At 39.0% G+C, this 19,059-nt stretch overlaps 1 protein-coding gene across 1 annotated transcript in view; it reads right to left on the bottom strand.

The window, feature by feature from the left end:
- Window positions 1–719: 719 nt before the first annotated feature.
- The window catches only part of IL1RAPL1 (interleukin 1 receptor accessory protein like 1), a 1,366,342-nt gene continuing 1,348,002 nt past the window's right edge, over window positions 720–19,059 (bottom strand). The window contains exons 10-11 of the mRNA XM_058713829.1: window positions 8,125–8,295; window positions 720–7,676 (exon numbers count right to left, since the gene is read on the bottom strand). Of these exons, the coding sequence (XP_058569812.1) occupies window positions 6,958–7,676; window positions 8,125–8,295 (890 nt within the window). The 3' untranslated portion in view covers window positions 720–6,957. The remainder of the gene's footprint in view (window positions 7,677–8,124; window positions 8,296–19,059) is intronic.

Raw genomic sequence — 19,059 nt, 5'->3', positions numbered from 1 at the left:
TTGACAAGTGTTTCTTAAAATGCTGTCCTAAGATAGGAATTCTGCCTAAACAGCCCATTGATTCTAAGAGGTTTATGGTTGTTCACTTATTACGCTTGTGATGTAAAGATTCACCACCATCCCCCTCCCCCCAAAGAAATAAATAATAAGTTTACTTATCTTTAACATAAAATGAAACGTAAGGCCAAAAAACATTTCTCTTTAGGAATGACTGTGCACTAGAAGCAGGTGCAGACAGAGTAGAAAAATAAGGTGATTAAAGATCTTGGTCACTTTAAAATATTACCTGAGGGGACTTTATTTTAAGGTTGTTATGTGAGTAGTACCTTAAAAAGCAAGGAATAAAATACCTGGGGAGCAAGAAGTAAGGAGGAGAAACAGCATTTCTGTTTCTCCAAGGACGTTATGAAATAGATGAGGGAAAAATGTAGAATTTAACCTTGAAACAATCGTTAATGTGCTAATGACTTTTAAGTGATCAAGTTTGTGATTCAAACCTCTCCATAATCCCGGAGTGAAGAACAGAAGAGGGATTGTACGTGAACTTGATTTTTTAACAAGGTTTTCTTTTTGTTCAGCCACTTGGCCATGTCTTAAGTCCTTTCTTCACAATCATAATAGGAATTAAGTCTAAGAATTATAAGCTTATAGAGACATAAACAGAGAGGGAAAGAAAAGTTTAACAAGAGTTATCAAATTAACGAAGGTACTTACATATGTTCCAACAACACATTATTTAATTTATTTTCAGCTATAATCAGGTAGAAACCAGAAGAAACATTTGTAGCTTAATAAATAATTTAATTTCTTGAATTTCTATGTAACATATAAATTTATTTTTACAGGATATATAGAGAGCATACTCATAGAGAGCAACAGACTTATGAAACGACTATAAAACACAAATTATAATTCAAGTTTAAAATTTCTCATTTTTACACGTGTATTTGTCTATTTTCCTATTGCTAGTCAAAGCAAAACCAAATATATAGTTGTAAGTATTCTAAGAAAAAAAAAAGAGCGCCTCCATCACCTACGCGTGAGTTACATACATTCTAGATTGTACAAAATCAAAGAGGGTAGGCAAAACTAAAGGGAAACACTATGTAAAATGCACTTTTTACTGACTGTTGAACATATCTGAGAGTGTCTGAGTTTAAAATTTGACTTGAACACCAGCAGAGGAAAATGACTAAATTCACTTTCCTACTTGGGTTCCCTCAAACTCTGAAAATGTAAAAGTTTTTACAATTCGATAGCAGGTTATATGAACATATCTCCACTACTTTGGCGGAAAGAACACACTAAAAATTCTAGTTACCAGGAGCATATGCTGCAAGGAATTTGGACAACGGTCCATGTATCCTAACATAAAGATGTCTTCATCCCAGGTGAGAATTAACCTAAAACACTCACAGCTGATCTCCCCAAATTTAGTCTCTCATTGACTAGTAAGGATAGATCCAAATTACTTTGCCACATGTTCATGCACTATGTAATATGTCATTTTACATTAAATCTTTTTTTTTTTTTTTAATGACCAGCATGCCCTTTGAAACTTAAGGTTATCTGGACTATGAAGATTGAAATTTACACAACATCAATATTACACATAATAGTCTCAAGTTCATGTGCAGTTCTTCGGTTTCTATTCATTTAGTAGTGGAGGGAACACAGTGTAATGATTTAGAGTGATTGCCTTTGTTAAGAAAGAGAATACTTTTCAGGCTTGTGGACCCGGGGGGACGCATCAATGAATGCAGTGAATGGTAGGAAAACAACAATGCCTTACTTCACTAAATACAATGAACAGTTCAGAAAGAGGAGTTTGTCAGTGGACTCAGAGACTACTCAGAGGGACATTTACTAAAGGGCAGGAGGAGAATGTTCTTTTTATATATCTTACTTGTCTGTAATAGAGAGATGTTTTCTATTGTGAGACTGGAATAAAGAAATGATAGTCGATGGAAGATGAGAACTGAGTCCCTTCTTAGGGCATTTTCTAATGCATGACTGAAGTCTGATGATGAAAAGACACACGAGATTAGGACTGAGATTAACTCATCATCATCGTCATCATCCTCCTCCTTCTCTTTACTCAAACTCAGGTCGTACAGCTCGTTGTGACAGTATCGTCATTATTAAAATAGCACAAACTTTCACCTCACTGCCAGTCCTGAGTAAAAAGCAAAACTAAATCACCACCTCACTTCAGTCGATTTCTTAACATTCATCATATTGCTCCAAAGTCATATCTTAAATCCTGAAACTGGCAAAAGCACAATTGCTGAAAATCAAGCGTATAACCAATTCTAAATCCTGGCACAAGGAAATGAAGTCTCTTTGGAAAAACACGTCAAATGATTGTTTCTTTTACTCTGGTACCGGACTATTTCTTCTTTGTTTTGCTGTGGGAAACATGAGTCAACTCAAATCATAAAGGAGTTTCAAGAAATAAGGCATCATGCCAAGTCACGTTTCACATTCCTCCAAAACTATCTTTTGAGTAACTTAGGAAATGAGTAAACGATCAGAGTAATCGAGTCAATTCTCATTTCTCCGGGCACAAATTACTTGCCGTCCTACCCATTTTGTTCTCACGATAGACCAAGTCTCCCACAAAGTCTGGTCACGTTGGGAGAGGAACTGCCTCCGTTTGTTAAAAGAACGGGAATCATTCCCTGAACTGCCATGAATGAAGGTGAGGAATAGTAGGCATAGCAAAGCTGGCAAGATAGATGCTTTACGCCAATGACAGTTTCTGAGACTATGCCCTAAATCCAAACATCAATAGCTTTTCAGAAGCCGGATGTCTTTGAGACACACATCCGGGAAAACCCAGTTTTGCACACATTCACCATTTTGTCCGGAATCTCAAGGCCTTCATTATTTCCTTCAATCCTTTTTATGGACTCAAAGTGTCCGTGAACCTAAGTTTAAGGTCTGTTGACAAGGATAATCAAAATTTGGCTATCAACGACTTTCTTTGCTCAGAATAATAAAGTGGGAAGTGCTCAGCATAAAGCGAGAGACAGCTCTGCTTCCATGGACACGCCCCTCCTGTTAGGGAAGTCAGTTGCTTCATCACCTCTTTGTAATGCTGGAGGTACTGTTAAAAATGTTGTTCAGTGATAGGGAATAGGTGCCCGTAGGTGGGATTTCTAACCCATTTAATAATATTTCACCTTTCGGAATCAACTACGACAAGGATGGGAATGATGGCCGAGGACATTCAGATCAGAGACAGTAAGGGGTTTTCCTCTTCCGTGCCTGCGTATTCTCTTATTCCATTCAGTCATTTCACCTGTGCAACAGCGATGGTCTCCTTTGGATCTCACTAAGCTTTCTTCTGAGACTAAGGACAAACTTAAGGTAAATAGAAAAAAAAAGAAGAAATGAAGCACAAGATGCAAAAAAATACTTCTTGGAAAAAGGAGAACTATGGTATCATTCCAGAATCAGAGCATAATTTACAAACATATGAATTCATGTCTTCCTAGAGATGGTGATCTTAATTTACATAAATGGTATCTGTCAAAGTTAATGACTATTCTAGGATAAACAAAACTCACTTAGAGTTTAGGGATTGGCTCTGAGTTAATATTTGCTCTCGTTATAAAATGCTAAATAATGAAATAAGGAAGAAGCGTGTCCGATATGGAAGATTAGGTCGATAGGGTTCAAATATATAGATTATGAAGAAAGTAATAAACCAAAAATGGTTGACTCTTGGAACAATCAGGTGTTCAGCTACAGAGATATAGTAGGTTCAGGACTCTTAACTCATCATGTCTTAGATTTATTTCACAGAATTGATCTAAACTTAAATCAATTGGCTGCAGGAGATACAAATTTCCGCTCTGCTCATAGGAAATCTAAGGAATGAAATACAAATTAAATACTCGAAGATTTGAGCACCAGTATACAGGGTAGGACGCTCATAGGCAGCAAGTAGAGTTTACATTAAAGAACCAGATGGACTTTGAATCCATAACGTGTCACTCGGAGCCCGAGCAGTGAATGATGAAAAACAGGCAATATCAAACATCACATGTGTCCAAGTCCAGAAGCCCATTCTCTCCCTCAGCCTGGCTAACATATTCACACCTTCAACTGTATTTTTACAACTAGGATGTTCTCATTCCCCACGGTGCCCACCGAAAAAAGAGAAGGATGAAACCTAAGCACTAGGGAAAATACATTTGTTCTCTTTTTATTGTGAGTTCTAACATAACTTTTATTAAACATAGAGCACGTGAACACATGACAGCATCCTTCAGTTGTTCTCACACGGAGCTGATAGAGGAATACTTGGGAGGAATGTTACTAAAGCCATAGATAGCTTCTTCTCCATTTGTTTTCTTTTTAAAAAATATGACAAAGCATTAGAGGAAAGAAAAGTTTCTTAAGTTGTGAGAATATCAAATATTACCCATCAATCCCTGAATCATGCTATTCAAAGTGCTTAAATCTACACTAAAAATAGAACAAAAAATGTACTCCCGATGCAGCTAAATTAACACCTATGGATGCCTAAAATATGACTGTGGTCTGATTACTTCCTCTATACACTTCCATCGTGCACTTAAGAAAAATTAAAAAACAAAGAAATCAACCAGGCCATTGCCATGTTTGCAGTTTTCTGAGCACTGGGGGAGTGTGGAATCCAGGCCAGTGAGGTTCACTGGCACCAGTCCCTGACAGGTGTCCATAGTACAAAGGAAACAATGGCCTTCTTGGATTCTGAAAATAACCCAATGTGCAAAGCTGACAAAGTATATGTGTCCTTGCAGCTTCCGTTCTGCTTTGTGAAAAAGTGACACAGGTCCAAGGGGAGCATGGGAATGAAGAACAGATTGGAGAGAAGGACCCTGGGTGACTTGTCAGGGAAATAAACATTTTAAAGCAAATAAAAAGCACTGCACATCCCAGGGCTCCTTTACCTTGTCACACAAATACTGAGACCTTTGCCTTGTTGCAGAATTCTTAGGCTCATCTCATACATTTGCAATTCGATCTTACCCTCCCAAATGAACTCTTTCGAAGTTTACACTTTTTCTTTTCCTTTTTTTTTTTTTTTTTGTGGCCAACTCACACCTTTAGTATTGCGACCCACACTGTAGAATTGTTTTCTCGTTATATGGTGGTAGGAATAAACCGAACATACGACAGTCACTACACGAGCCCACAGACGATGACTGGAATGGAGGTTTCTACAAGGAGTCACTAAAGTAACGTAGTTCTATATTCGTGTTTTCGGCACATCGATTTTTTTGTTGTTAACTAAAAGCTACGTAGGTAATATTTCCCTTTAACAATTCCACCCTCTGCAAGTTCCTTGATGATTGATTTTGCATTATCTTCACCATGAATATTGTATTAGCTGCTTATGCCATTGGTTTCAAACATAAAGCTAAACGGTAAGGGATGAATTTCTTGGGAGCATCAGCTTTCTGTTTCTGAAAGATAGAATTACACAGTTAAAATAAAACTAATTATTTATACAGTAAAATTATTTTAAACACTTTCTCATCTAATTTAAAAACTATTTTGCGTAAATAATGTTTATTTTGAAAATATCGATTTCTGTTGGTACTCATATGCTTGACCTCCTGAGTTCTTCTATAAACACTTCGATAGTAATAAGCGTTGCTTATGTTCACAAACTGAAACCGAACACTTGATTCTGAATGTAGCATTAAAAATTAAATACAGTGAATTAACATTTAAATACAAGGGGACCCCATAATAAGTTTCACAGATCTGTTCTGACTCTTTAGAAAATAACATTTTGTATCATACAAGGTGACAAAACATATTTGATGACACATCCTGTCCTTCCCTTTGGTTTGGAAGCCTTCAATGTAAATTTCATTTCGACTGGTGTTGATTCACCCTTTTGAGTTAACTTGCCTGGCATTTGCACATAATCTCATTTGCAGAAAAATTATAGAGGGAAAAGAGGAAGTAGAATATTAAACAAAAACAGCCACAAACACATTCATGCCTTTCCAGGAAGTGATCAAATATAGGGCTTGATTTTTTTTTTTTTGTTTTGTTTTTTGTTTTTTTTTGTGTGTTTTTTGTCTTTTGTTTCTTTTGTTTTGTTGTGTGTGTGTTTTATATATATATATATATTTATATAAGGGTACATCAACTCATTTAAAAACAGAAACAACACTCTCTCCCCCATTTTCATGCCCTTGATCTTCTCTTCTGAGCGCTCTGTAGTGGTCACTGTCAAGTGACTAGCACACTTCTGGGTCTGGAGTGTATTCTGACGAGCAGTGAATTAAACGTTAAGACAGTTAGACCCACCCCCACCCCTCAGAGTTTACACATCATGCCGCCATTAGAAGGGTAGAGGTGGGGAATGAGGTGGGACAAGGAAGAGATTCAGGGCTCTGATCGGCGGGGCCCTCCTGTGAACGAGTGTTCTTCTTATCTTTTTTTTTGTTTTCCCCAAATGGCAAGGCCCGCATTCGTTGCACTGCTCTCCGGAGGCCCACACGGCCCTGCTGATCCCAGGCAGAACCCAAGAGAGGATCCGGTGCTCCTTGTCCCATCGGATAGATTTGTCCAAGCACCCCAAGGAAATGTTAAAAGCAAAAGAAAAGCAAGGAAAGAAAATAAAACCCATTCTAAAACTAAACTAATGAAGCAAAAAAGGGTTTTCTATCTATACATAAGTCTCTTCTTTAAAAAAATGTAAATTTACAAATTCCAATGACATATAAAACAAAGTCAAAAAATGTAATGATAAGAGACATGGTAAAACAGGAAGACACTGATGCTACAAAGAAATTGCCAAAAACATATGTACAAGACCCTGTTTTTCCTCGTGTTCTAGAGATTGTAATGCATGTTTTTAACAGCAGCAGTCGAGGATTTAGTTCCAGGCACTGGACTGCAGACTCCACTCAAGCTCCCAGGGACGGGGTGTCCCTTGCTTTTCTGTCACCAAATCACACTGGATATACTGGTCTCCCTTGGCAACAGCGGCAGGATGGCACTGTTTGTGTGGGCCTCATCTGGATTCTGCTCCCTGCTCGATTTTGTCTGTGGCCGCTGCCCGTTGATGAGTGTCATAGGGATGTTACAATAGGTATGCTGATTTCCTATGGAGGTAAGAGGCAGGGTGCCGGTAGGAGGTACGTCATACTCGTAGCTTCGGTAGTAGTGTTTCTGACGCATTTGTGAATGGTACGTGTTGTGAAAGGTGGAACGGAGATCTGGATGGGCAGTGGCTAGAGCTGTGGAGGTGGCCGCGGCCATGGAAATGGCCGAGACAGTCTGCAGCTCCCCAAAAGGCCCCTGCTCGCTAACATCTAAAGCCTGCTCGTGTGTAATGGGTTCTATCCTCTTAAAAGGCATTTCATATTGTAAACGTTTCCAGAACTTAGAGTTCAACTTGTTGCATTTTGGTCCGTGCCATTTAATAACCGTCAGGAGCTTGATGGTGTGCTTGAGGGCTTCCACCTCCTGGTAGTTCATAATCCCTCGTAGTTCACTGCATTCGATGAGTATCACTTTGATTTCTCCAGTTACCAGCATGTTTCGAAGTCTGGTCTCCAGCTCAAAGATGCTCCAGCCCCTTCTGACTACGTAGTTTGGGGTCATGACAATAATCAGCCTCTTGCTTTGATCTACACACCTCGCCACGTCTTCAATGTAGGCTATAAAAGAGAGAAGAGTTTATCGGAATGAGTGCCTCAAACACCTGGCCCCGAAGGCCCCAGTAGCTTCTCTCTCACACATTAAATGAGAATTGTTGCTCGGTGGGTAATACCTTGAGAAGATGACAATGGCCAATGACCACGCTGAATAGAGTGCGGGCTTTGCTTTTCTCAATGTTGGAAATATTTTTCCGAGTTACAAATCTCCCATTTGTGTCTTTAAGTGTCAAGGCTCATAAAATGAGATGCTTTACAGAACAATGAAAGTGGCTCCTCAGGGGTGTCAAAAATTAAGTTTCATATGAATACATAATGACATTTCTTTCTTGAGACACTGATAGACACAGTTTTTGATGTAGAGAACCAAAAGTTAAAATTCTGCCTAAAAAATGATGATACACAGACAGACCAAGAATATGCACACTCTCAACTGAAAACATTAACTTACTTCCAGTTGGGATTAAATCTCTGTCTGGTATAAACAACTTATATCCGTAATGCTTTTCAAGCATGTCAGGTAGGATTTCAAGAGCAAAGCGTTCTTCTTCTCCAGTCTCTTGATTCCACTGGTCAGGATCCACTTTGGTGTATGATAAATAGGCATCATAATCTTTATTGTCTGTCAAAAACATTACAGAGTAAAGTTGAAGGCACTACATTCCACAGAAAACAACAGGACATGAAAACATTCAAGTCTTTTCAAAAACATCTCTAAATGTTCTGCTTCGGGGAGACCAAAGACGGAAGTCTATTCATTTCCAATAAGAAGTCAATAATGCCAAATATTCTGGAACTAATTTGAAGGTTACAAACTCACATTTTTATTTTTGTTGTTGTTGTTGTGAGGACAGTAGTAAAAACAAAATCAACAACAAGAGCAATGAAATGTTAACTTCGGACATTTTTGATGCATGGATGATGGAGCATCTTGACTGCTTATAAAAGGCACATAACTGAGTACTATGCTCTTACTCTAAATAACTGTACATTCAACTAATCCTGCCTTTGGTCATTTTACTCTGCTGAGAAAAAGAAAACTGCACCTGGCTTGACCATAGAGGAATGATATTTTGATGGTGGGTACTGTATTGATTCTCTTGGGGAGAAAATAAAAGCTTGGAATTATTAATTTTCTACTGGGAGCCAGTTCTTGGATTTGGGGAATGAGAATGTTATTATACTGAATTAGTTTAGAAAGCCATATTTTTTTTGCTGATCTCTGTTTATCTCACACGTAAAATATTGCCAGATATTTTTTATTATTTGACGATAAGAATAAAAAATAATTACAATATAAGTGAATGAAACTTAGTTCTCAAATCTGTTTCTTTCCTCATTCTTTCCCCTTTTTTACATGGAAACTCTTTAAATATTTGATGACTACTATCATGCATTATCTTTATCTTAATTGTTTAACATTAAACATCCCAAATTTCATATTGGTTGTTTCTAATTAAAATAAGTCACTTCTCTTCTGGACAGTCTTTCATTCATCAGTTGCCTTTTCAGAACGTGATTATCCGGATTCATAATTCACCTCAATTCTAAATACTATCAGTATGTTGAGCTTACCAAATATCAATATCCTTAGCTCTCTTTTGTACTTCCCTGATGATTGTCAGCGTATTACTCAGTTATCAGATCAAGTTGAATCGAAACATTCCTAAATTTCAGAACAAAATGAGCTTTGTATTTGGCCCAGAAAATTTAAAACGTTGGGGCCATAAAACATCAAAGATAGATGGACATCCTTGACCATTGCTCTGGGTGGCTTTGAGACACTCCTTTTGACTTGGTGACACTATAGCTCACTTTCAGAGATTCATATGGGTGTGTTCATTTCAGTAGTCTGACAGTCCTGAGCCAGCTAGAAGTCATTCTATAAGTAAAACTTGTCAGGGCAAACTCAGAAAACTGTTAACTGTATCTGAAGTTAAAACAGGTATGTAAGAAACTAACAACTCCACTATGGGATACCTGAATGAAAATCTTTAGATACAGAAGACTTTTTAAAAAAAATAAAGCAGGTTTCAGGTTGGAAAAAAGTCTAGAAAATAGCAATCATCCAAACATGCCATGTTTTGATACTTGGTATTTTCTTTATTCTTCAACCAGGAAATAGCTCTACGTATTATAAATAAAATTCCATTTTCACCAAAAGTAATAATTATATTTGCTATAGTATGTCGATGTAAACAGTTTAGTTGAATAAGAAATCATAGAAAATAGCACATAGTAAAGCTAGTATGTAATGCCAGTTAATATTTAATTAAAATTTCCATGCATTAGATATTCACAAGCCATATCTATGAGACATAAGTCTTTCTTTACAATATTAATCGGTAGCTTCCAATCTAGTAGGCGATGTAGACAGCTCAATGGTTTATTTCTAGGGGACAAACATGTTGCTAAGAGTAGTATAGGGGTCATGGCCCAAAGGGAGTGTTCCTTAAACCAGACTGTGGATGGGAGAATGATTTCATGCATATACTATTTTTTTCTTAGAAGTTGTTCTCTTCCAGTTTGCTACAAGGCACTATAACATGTTGAAGTTTGCCCAATTCTGGGGAGCCTAATGACTAGATCCTCATTCCTAGCCCTTTACCTTCTTTAAGTTTAAAAATACTTGAAAATCAGGGGCACCTGGGGAGCTCGATATGATAACTGACCAACTCTTGATTTTGGCTAAGGTCATGATCTCATGGTGGGCAGATCAAGCTCTGGCTTGGGCTCAGCACTGGCCACAGAGCCTGCCTAAGATTGTCTCCCTCTCCTTCTGCCCCTCCCTTGCTTGCTTGAGTGCGGCACATGTTCTCTCTCTCAAACTGAGGGTTGCTGGAGGTGTGTTGGGTGAGGGGATGGGCTAAATGGATGATGGACATTAAGGAGGGCACTTGTTGGGATGAGCACTGGGTGTCATATATAAGTGATGTGTCACTAAATTCTACCCTTTTAAAACAATTTTTTTAAGTTTATTTATTTTGAGGGAGAGAGGGTGCAAGCAGCATATTGGCAGAGAGATATGGGAGAGAGAGAGTGCCAGGCAGGCTCCACACTGCGAGCGCAGAGCCTGATGTGGAGCTCGAACCCATGAGCTGTGAGCTCATGACCTGAGCTGAAACCAAGAGGCAGACACTTAACCAAGTGAGCCACTCAGGTGCCCCTGAATCACTAAATTCTACTGTCGAAATCATTATCACACTATATGTCAACTAACTGGGATTTATTTTTTTTTTTTAACATTTTTTTATTTTTTGGAGGGTGCCTGGGTGGCTCAGTCAGTTGAGTGTCCGACTTCAGCTCAGGTCATGATCTCACAGTCAGTGAGTTCGAGCACCCCGCCTGTGCTGACAGCTCAGAGCCTGGAGCCTGCTTTGGATTCTGTCACCCTCTCTCTCTGCCCCTTCCCGGCTCACATTCTGTTCTCTCTGTCTCTCAAAAATGAATAAACGTTAGAATTTTTTTTTAAAGAATATATTTTTTATTTTTTTAATGTTTATTTATTTTTAATGTTCATTGATTTTTGAGAGAGAAAGAGAGAGAGTGGGGGAGGGGTAGAGAGAGAGGGAGACAAAGAATCTGAGGCAGGCTCCAGGCTTTGAGCTGTCATCACAGAGCCCGATGCGGAGCTTGAACTCACAAACCGTGAGATCATGACCTGAGCCAAAGTCGGACACTTAACTGACTGAGCCACCCAGGTGCCCCAACTAACTTGGATTTAAACAAACTTAAAAAGTAAAAAAAAAAAAAAAAAAAAAAAAAAAAAAAAAGGACAAAAAATTGAAAATCATATCAATATGAACACCAATAAGAAGAGAGCACTCAGAAGAGATGAAAACAACTGGTCCAATGATACTGGTAAGTTCCAGCTTGATATCACTGTTGCTTACACGATACTGTTTCTCTGCCTCTTCCATGGACATTGCTCTTACAACTCATAAATGCTGTTGTTCCTCAAGATGTTTTCTGTGATCTGCTTCATTTGTCTCTCAGCCTACTTTCCCTTAAAAACCTCCTTTCCTGGAGCTGCTGGGTGGCTCAGTCAGGTAAGCATCTGAGTTTGGCTCAGGTCATGATCTCATGGTTCATGAGTTCAAGCCCGGAGTGGGGCTCTGTGCTGACAGCTCAGAGGGGATTCTGTGTCTCCCTCTCCCTCTGCCTCTCTCCCCTGCTCACTCTCTTTCTCTCAAAAATAAATAAATATGAAAAAAATTTTAAATCTCTTTTCCTCCTTTGACATCAATAATCACATCTATAGATAATTCCCTAATTTAGATGTACAGTCCTGTTTTCCTTCTCAAGAACTAGCTACTATACCCCACTTTCACCTGTAACCTGGACCCCTTAATCTGGATGCTGACAACATAACATGCTTCTTTTTTTTTTTTTTTTTTTTTTATTTATTTTTGGGACAGAGAGAGACATAGCATGAACGGGGGAGGGGCAGAGAGAGAGGGAGACACAGAATCGGAAACAGGCTCCAGGCTCCGAGCCATCAGCCCAGAGCCTGATGCGGGGCTCGAACTCACGGACCGCGAGATCGTGACCTGGCTGAAGTCGGATGCTTAACCGACTGCGCCACCCAGGCGCCCCAACATGCTTCTGATCTCATGCTCTGTTCTTCACCTTTTATTTCACTGTAAGGTTAATAACATTACCATCTTACTTCTTTATTCTCCAAATGTCAGATGTATGTTCCGCTTATCCTTTTTAATTACTGATAATATCATAGGCATTCATTGGTAAAAGTCCTTTGGATTCTATTTCCAACCCAGGTTGGGTCCTACTCATTTCTTAGCTGTTATAATTCTATTTTAGTAGGTCTTCCTTCTGTTTCTTTCTCCTTCTGGCCCATTCCACATACAGTTGTAAAATTTATCTTTCCAAATATCACCACTGATTATGTTTTTAGTATCTTGGAAAATATTTATGGCTTCTCATTGCCAAAAACCAGCAGCTAGATCTGTAGTGAATTTCTTTTGAATTTGAGTCTGACATCTTTGACTTGGAGGTGATCTCTTTTCTCATGTATGATATTATTGTGCTCACATCTCTTCTTTTTTCTTTGACTACAATATCCTTGACTGACATGTGTCACTAGGGCTTAGTAGATGCTCAAACCGAGCGTGTTAATTAAATAAATGAATAATCTTTCATTTGGGTATCACATGACTTCTATCTTAATAGCCAGTGTGGGGATTTTCTCAAGACCTGGACTGTTTCCTAGGAGAGGTGGCTTTGGAGATATACACCCCATGCTGCCTGGACTCCTCAAGGAATTACTAGAAGCTGTGGGGTCAGCATTTAGCAAGGTCCCTTTGGAATAGTCTTAAACTGTAGTTGCTCACTGTGGCTCCACAGAAGACTTTAGAGTCCTTGTAAACTCCTCTGAAAAAGCGGTTTTCAGACTTGAGTATGAATGACTACAATTTGGAGGGCTTGGTAAATATGGATTGCTGGGCCCTACCTTCTGAGTGTTCCATTCAATATTTCTAGACTAAGTCCTGAGAATTTGCATTTATAGCAAGCTCTCAGGTGATGCTGCTGCTGGTCCAGGGACCACACTTTGAGGAACTCTGCTCTAGGACAGGATATAGACATCCAGAGGGCTCAAAGGTATCAAAGAACTGCAGTCAGCTGACGGTAACTGACCAGAGAACAACAAAAACTAAACACTGCAGCATTGGGTCCATCGTAAATGGGGCAAATACTTACAGGGGATGTACTCTAAACAAAAAAGCTGAAGCCCCACACTTCCATCAAAAAGAAAATAGATTCTTGCCTAGAATAATATATATATTAACCATATTAAGCCTAAATAAACCTCAGTAATTGGTACTAAAGCCTCAGTCACTTTTCTATCTTTTTATGTCATCTGGACAAATTTATAGTAGTTAACCTAATATCTCTCAGGTCAAAAGAAGTTGCTCACATGCAGATAATCTTGGTAGGAAACGTGGCCCAAAAGCCCCTTCCGAATATCTGCATCTTCAAATCAACGGCACACTTGATTGATATCTAATTCCTCTCTTTCCCCAGAGTCGATGTCAGAGCAGTAATGGGCTAAGCATTTATTTACTACCAGAAGCAAACTCCTGATTTGAAAGTTACCAGACTGCAAACGTCGTGCCAGATACCATACTAAATTCAGCAGTGTGTTCTGACTCAAAATCATTTATATTGTAAGGTTTCTTCTGTTCTCCCAATTACCAGACAAATATGAATCTTGGGTAACATGTCTTCGATTTTGTTTAATATCTGTAAGCACATAAACTGGCTAATCTTTATGTGTCTGAGCTTTATGTGATTGGAGAAACTTCAAAAAACTGACATTTTTATAACCATAGGAAGAACAAAATTATGCTAAGGTTTTTAAAGAAAAGGTCTGTGATATTTTCAATTCAACATAAGTTTATAAATAGCTTGAAAATGGTTAATCATAAGAGGGTACTGCAAGAGTATATTTCTTATTCTAAACTTTATTCTTTAAATTTTATTTTCTGTAATTGAAACCTGCGACTGGAATTCTGTTCACTGCAGAGATGGAAAACAGCTGGTGTACGTACTCTTTGCAATAGTTTGCACAAATTCAAATACAGTCATTGATTTACTCTTCCCATGACTTTGAAGCGATTCTGATTGCAATATTCAACAAAAAAAACGAACGACAGGAATGACATCAGCAAAACGGACAAAGAAAACATCCATGCATAAATCCCCTCAGCCATGGTCCAGAGCAAGTCCTGCTCACCCAGGGACCTGGTGGGAGTCACATCTGTCCACACCGTGGTAAAAGGGCCACTGACTAAAGACCCAACTATGCACCCTGAAACAATTATCCAAGCATTGCCCTGCTGAGCAGGATCCTAGAGGCAGGTCCATACGCCCAGGTGCCAAAGAAGATCCTAGCCCACCCGAGCCCCTGGTAACAAGCTTTCCAAAAATGGACCCTGCTGCAGACCCAGCAAGAGCCTCAAAACTGGCTCCAACTTAGCATGGCTGCAACTCTGGAGGTAATCCCACTGGCTTGGGGAACAGATCGGAGAAGGATTTCACCTGCTGAAATCATTCTGTAAAGACTAAAACAGGTATTTGTTCCTTCAAATGCACAGACATCAATGCAAGGGTACATAGATCATGAAGAATCAGGAACTAATGAAGTTCTATTAACCAACCCCAAAGAAATGGAGATCTACAATCTGTTTGACAGAGAATTCAAAATAATCATCTTAAAGAAACTGAACTGTTGAAACCTTTCAGGACAGGAGGGAATGGGGTAAAAAATTCAGAGCGATGAAAGTTAAAAACGTCAACCAAGAATACAAGAATACTATATTTTGTATTCAAAATACTAATTTTGAAGTAGTTCTTCAAAATTAAGGAGAGAGAAAGTCATTCCCAGACAAACAAAAGCTAAGGGAGTTCATCACCACTAGACCAGCCTTACAAGAAATGCCAAAAGAAGTTTTTTGAGTTGAAATAAAAGGACATTAAGTAAGAACGTGAAAACCTAAACATATAAAACTCAATGGTAAAAGCGAATATATAGTCAAATCCAGAACACCCTAATACTGTAATGGCAGTGTAAATCACATACAGTGACTAATCTTTTTTATTTGTTGCATTTATTTATTTTTGAGAGGCAGAGAGAGACAGAGCACAAGTCAGGGAGGGACAGAGAGAGAAGGAGACAAAGAATCTGAGGCAGGCTCCAGGCTTTGAGCTGTCCTCACAGAGCCCGACGCGGGGCTTGAACCCACGAACCATGGCATCACGACCTGAGTCGAAGTCAGACATTTCACTGACTGAGCCACCCAGGTACCCCATATATTGACTAATCTTAATGTGTCTGAGCTTTACACGACTGGAGAAACTTTGAAAAACTGATAAAAAAAATCACTTATAGCTCTAGTATAAAAGTTCATGAAAAGAATATTAAAAATAACTATAATTATTTGTTCTAGTTCAGTGAAAAATACTATTTTTTTATGTTTCTTTTATTGTTGAGAGAGAGACAGAGAGACAGAAAGAGAATAAGTGGGGGAGAGGCAGAGAGAGAAGGGGACAGAGTTTCTGAAGCAGGCTGTGTGCTGACAGCAACAAGCCTGATGTGGGCCTCAAACTCACAAACCATGAGCTGAGCTGAAGTCGAACTCTCAACTAAGCCACCAAAGTGCCCCTATTGGCATTTTGATAGGGATTGCATTAATTCTGTAGATTGCTTTGGGCAGTATGGACATTTCAGCAATATTTTCTCTTCCAATCCATGAGCATGGAATGTGTTTCTATTTGTTGTCTTCAACTTCTTTCACCAGTGTTTCATAGTTTTCCGAGTATAGTCTTTCACCTGCTTAGTTAAGTTTATTCCTAGGTAAGTTTATTCTTTTTGGTACAGCTGTAAATGGGACTGCTTTCTTAATTTCTCTTTCTGTTGCTTCATTACTGGCGAATAGAAATGCAGTAGGACAAATAATCTAAAATTTGAACGGAACAACAAAAGAATCTTGAATAGCCAAAAGAATCTTGAACAAAAAAAACAACCAAACAAAGGTAGAGGTATCACAGTTCCAGATTTCAAGTTATACTGTAAAGCTGTAGTGATCAAAACTGTATGGTACTGGCACAAAACTAGACATATAGATCAATGGAACAGGATAGAATGCCCCCAAGCAAACCCATGGCTATATGGTCAATTAATCTTCAACAAAAGAGGCAAGAATATGCAGCGGGGAAGACAGCCTCTTCAACAAATGGTGCTGGGAAAACTGGACAGCGAAATGTAAAACAATGAAACTGGACGACTTTTGTACACCATACACAAAAGTAAACTCGAAATGGATGGAAGACCTAAATGTGAGACCTAAAAGCATAAAAATCCTAGAAGAGAGCATAGGCAGTAATTTCTCTGACATCAGCTGTCGCAACATTTTTCTAGATATATCTCCTAAGGCAAGGGAAATAAAAGCAAAAATAAATTATTGGGACTACATCAAAACAAAAACTTAGGCACAGTAACAGAAACAATCAACAAGCCTAAATGGCACCCTACAAAATGGGAAAAGATATTTGCAAATGGTGTGTCTGATAAAGGGTTAGTATCCAAAATGTGTAAAGAGCTTACACATCTCAATGCCCCCCAAAACAAATAATCCAATTAAAACATGGGCAGAAGACATGAACAGACATTACTCCAAAGAAGACATCCAGAAGACTAAAAGACACATGACCAGATGCTTGATATCACTCATCATCAGGGAAATGCAAATCAAAACTATCATGAGATATCACCTCACACCGGTAAGAATGGTTAAAATAAAAAACACAAGAAACAACAAGTGTTGGTGAAGATGGGGAGAAAGGGGAACGCTCTTGCACTGTTGGTGGGAATGCAAACTGGTGTAGCCACCATGCAAACAGTATGGAGTTTCCTCAAAAATTTAAAAACAGGACTACTCTATGACACAGCAATTCCACAACTGGGTATTTACCCAAAGAATACGAAAACATGAATTTGAAAGGATATACACACCCATATGTTTATTGCAGCATTATTTACAATAGCGAAATTATGGAAGCAGCCCAAGTCTCTATTGATAGATGAATGGACAAAGATGTGGTGTATATATATATATATATATACACACATACATATATATATACACATATATATACATATGTGTATATATATGTATGTATATATGTGTGTGTGTGTGTATATATATATATATATATATATAATGGAGTATTATTCAGTCATAAAAAAAGAATGAAATGTTGTCACGTGCAACAACATGGGTGGAACTACAGAGCATTATGCTAAGCAAAATAAGTCAGTCAGAGAAAGATAAATACCATATGATTCACTCATATGTGGAAATTAAGAAACAAAACAAATGGACAAAGGGAAAAGAAAAGAGACAGACAACCAAGAAACAGGCTCTTAAGTATAGAGAACAAATTGATGGTTACCAAATATATATATATATATATTTAATTTTTATTTATTTTTGGGGGGGCAGAGGGGGAGAGAGAGAGAGAGGGAGACACAGAATCCAAAGCAGGCTCCAGGCTCTGAGTTGTCAGCACAGAGCCCAACGTGGGGCTTGAACTCAGGAACCGCAAGATCATGACCTGAGCCAAAGTTGGACCACTTAACTAACTGAGCCACCCAGGAGCCCTGAGAATACACATATCTTTAAAAAAATTTTTTTTTAATGTTTATTTAGTATTGAGGGAGAGAGAGACAGAACCCGAATGGGGGAAGGGGCAGAGAGAGAGGGAGACACAGAATCTGAAGCAGGCTCCAGGCTCTGAGCTGTCAGCACAGAGCCCGACTGCGGGGCTGGAGCCCATGAACCGCGAGGTTGTGACCTGAGCTGAAGTCCGACGCTTAACCGACTGACCAACTTAGGTTCCCCAGCATAGTTTTTAAAAATACCTTCTTTGTGTTCCTATGATTTCAGGTTGCACAGCCAAGCCCCTCCCCCTTCTGGACCTAAAGGTGTCACCTGTGTGGGTCATGCTGGACGGGGGACCCTGCCTCCTGCAGGTGCTCAGCAGGAAATCAACCAGAGGCCTGCAAGCAGCCTGGACTTTCGCAGCCAGGAGGGAGGGAAGGGCCCTCATAGGACACGGAGGGCCCGGGTCAGCAGGGACGCCCCGCTCCTCCAGCAGTGAGATCATGACCTCAGCTGAAGTCGGATGCTCAACCAACTGAGGCACCCAGGCGCCCTGAGACTACACATATCTTGATGAGCACTGAGCAATACATGGAACTATGGAATCAGTATATTGTACACCTGACACTAATATAACACTATATGTTAGCTACACTGGAATTAAAATAAAATTAAAAATAACAACTATAGCTACAATAATGTATGAATGGATACACGATATAAAAAGATGTAAAGTATGACAACAACAGCATAAATAGGAAAGCAAAAGTATAGACTTTTTTTTTAAAGTTTATTTATTTATTTTGAGAGACAGAGAGAGAGAGAGAAAGAAAGAGAGAGAGCGAGTCGGGGAGGGGTAGAGAGATGGTAAGAGAGAGAATCCCAAGCAGGCTCAGTGCTGTCAGAGCAGAGTCCAATGCAAGGCTTGAACTCATGACTGTGAGATCATGACTTGAGCCAAAACCGAGTCTGATGCTTGTTTAACTGACTAAGCTACCCAAGGGGCCCATCTGTAAACTTTTTGTATGCAATTGAAGGTAAGTTGTCATCAATCTAAAATAGTCTGTTAGCAGTGCCTGGGTGGCTCAGTTGGTTAAGTGTCTGACTTTGGCTCAGGTCATGATCTTGCAGTTCATGAGTTCAAGCCCTGTGTTGGGCTCTGTGCTGACAGTTTGGAGCCTGGAGCCTGCTTCAGATTCTACGTC

Source organism: Neofelis nebulosa, chromosome X, assembly GCF_028018385.1.
Source record: "Neofelis nebulosa isolate mNeoNeb1 chromosome X, mNeoNeb1.pri, whole genome shotgun sequence".
Lineage (NCBI taxonomy): Eukaryota > Metazoa > Chordata > Mammalia > Carnivora > Felidae > Neofelis > Neofelis nebulosa.
The sequence above is the reverse complement of the archived record's forward strand: the minus strand, read 5'-3'. Positions and strand labels throughout refer to the sequence as shown.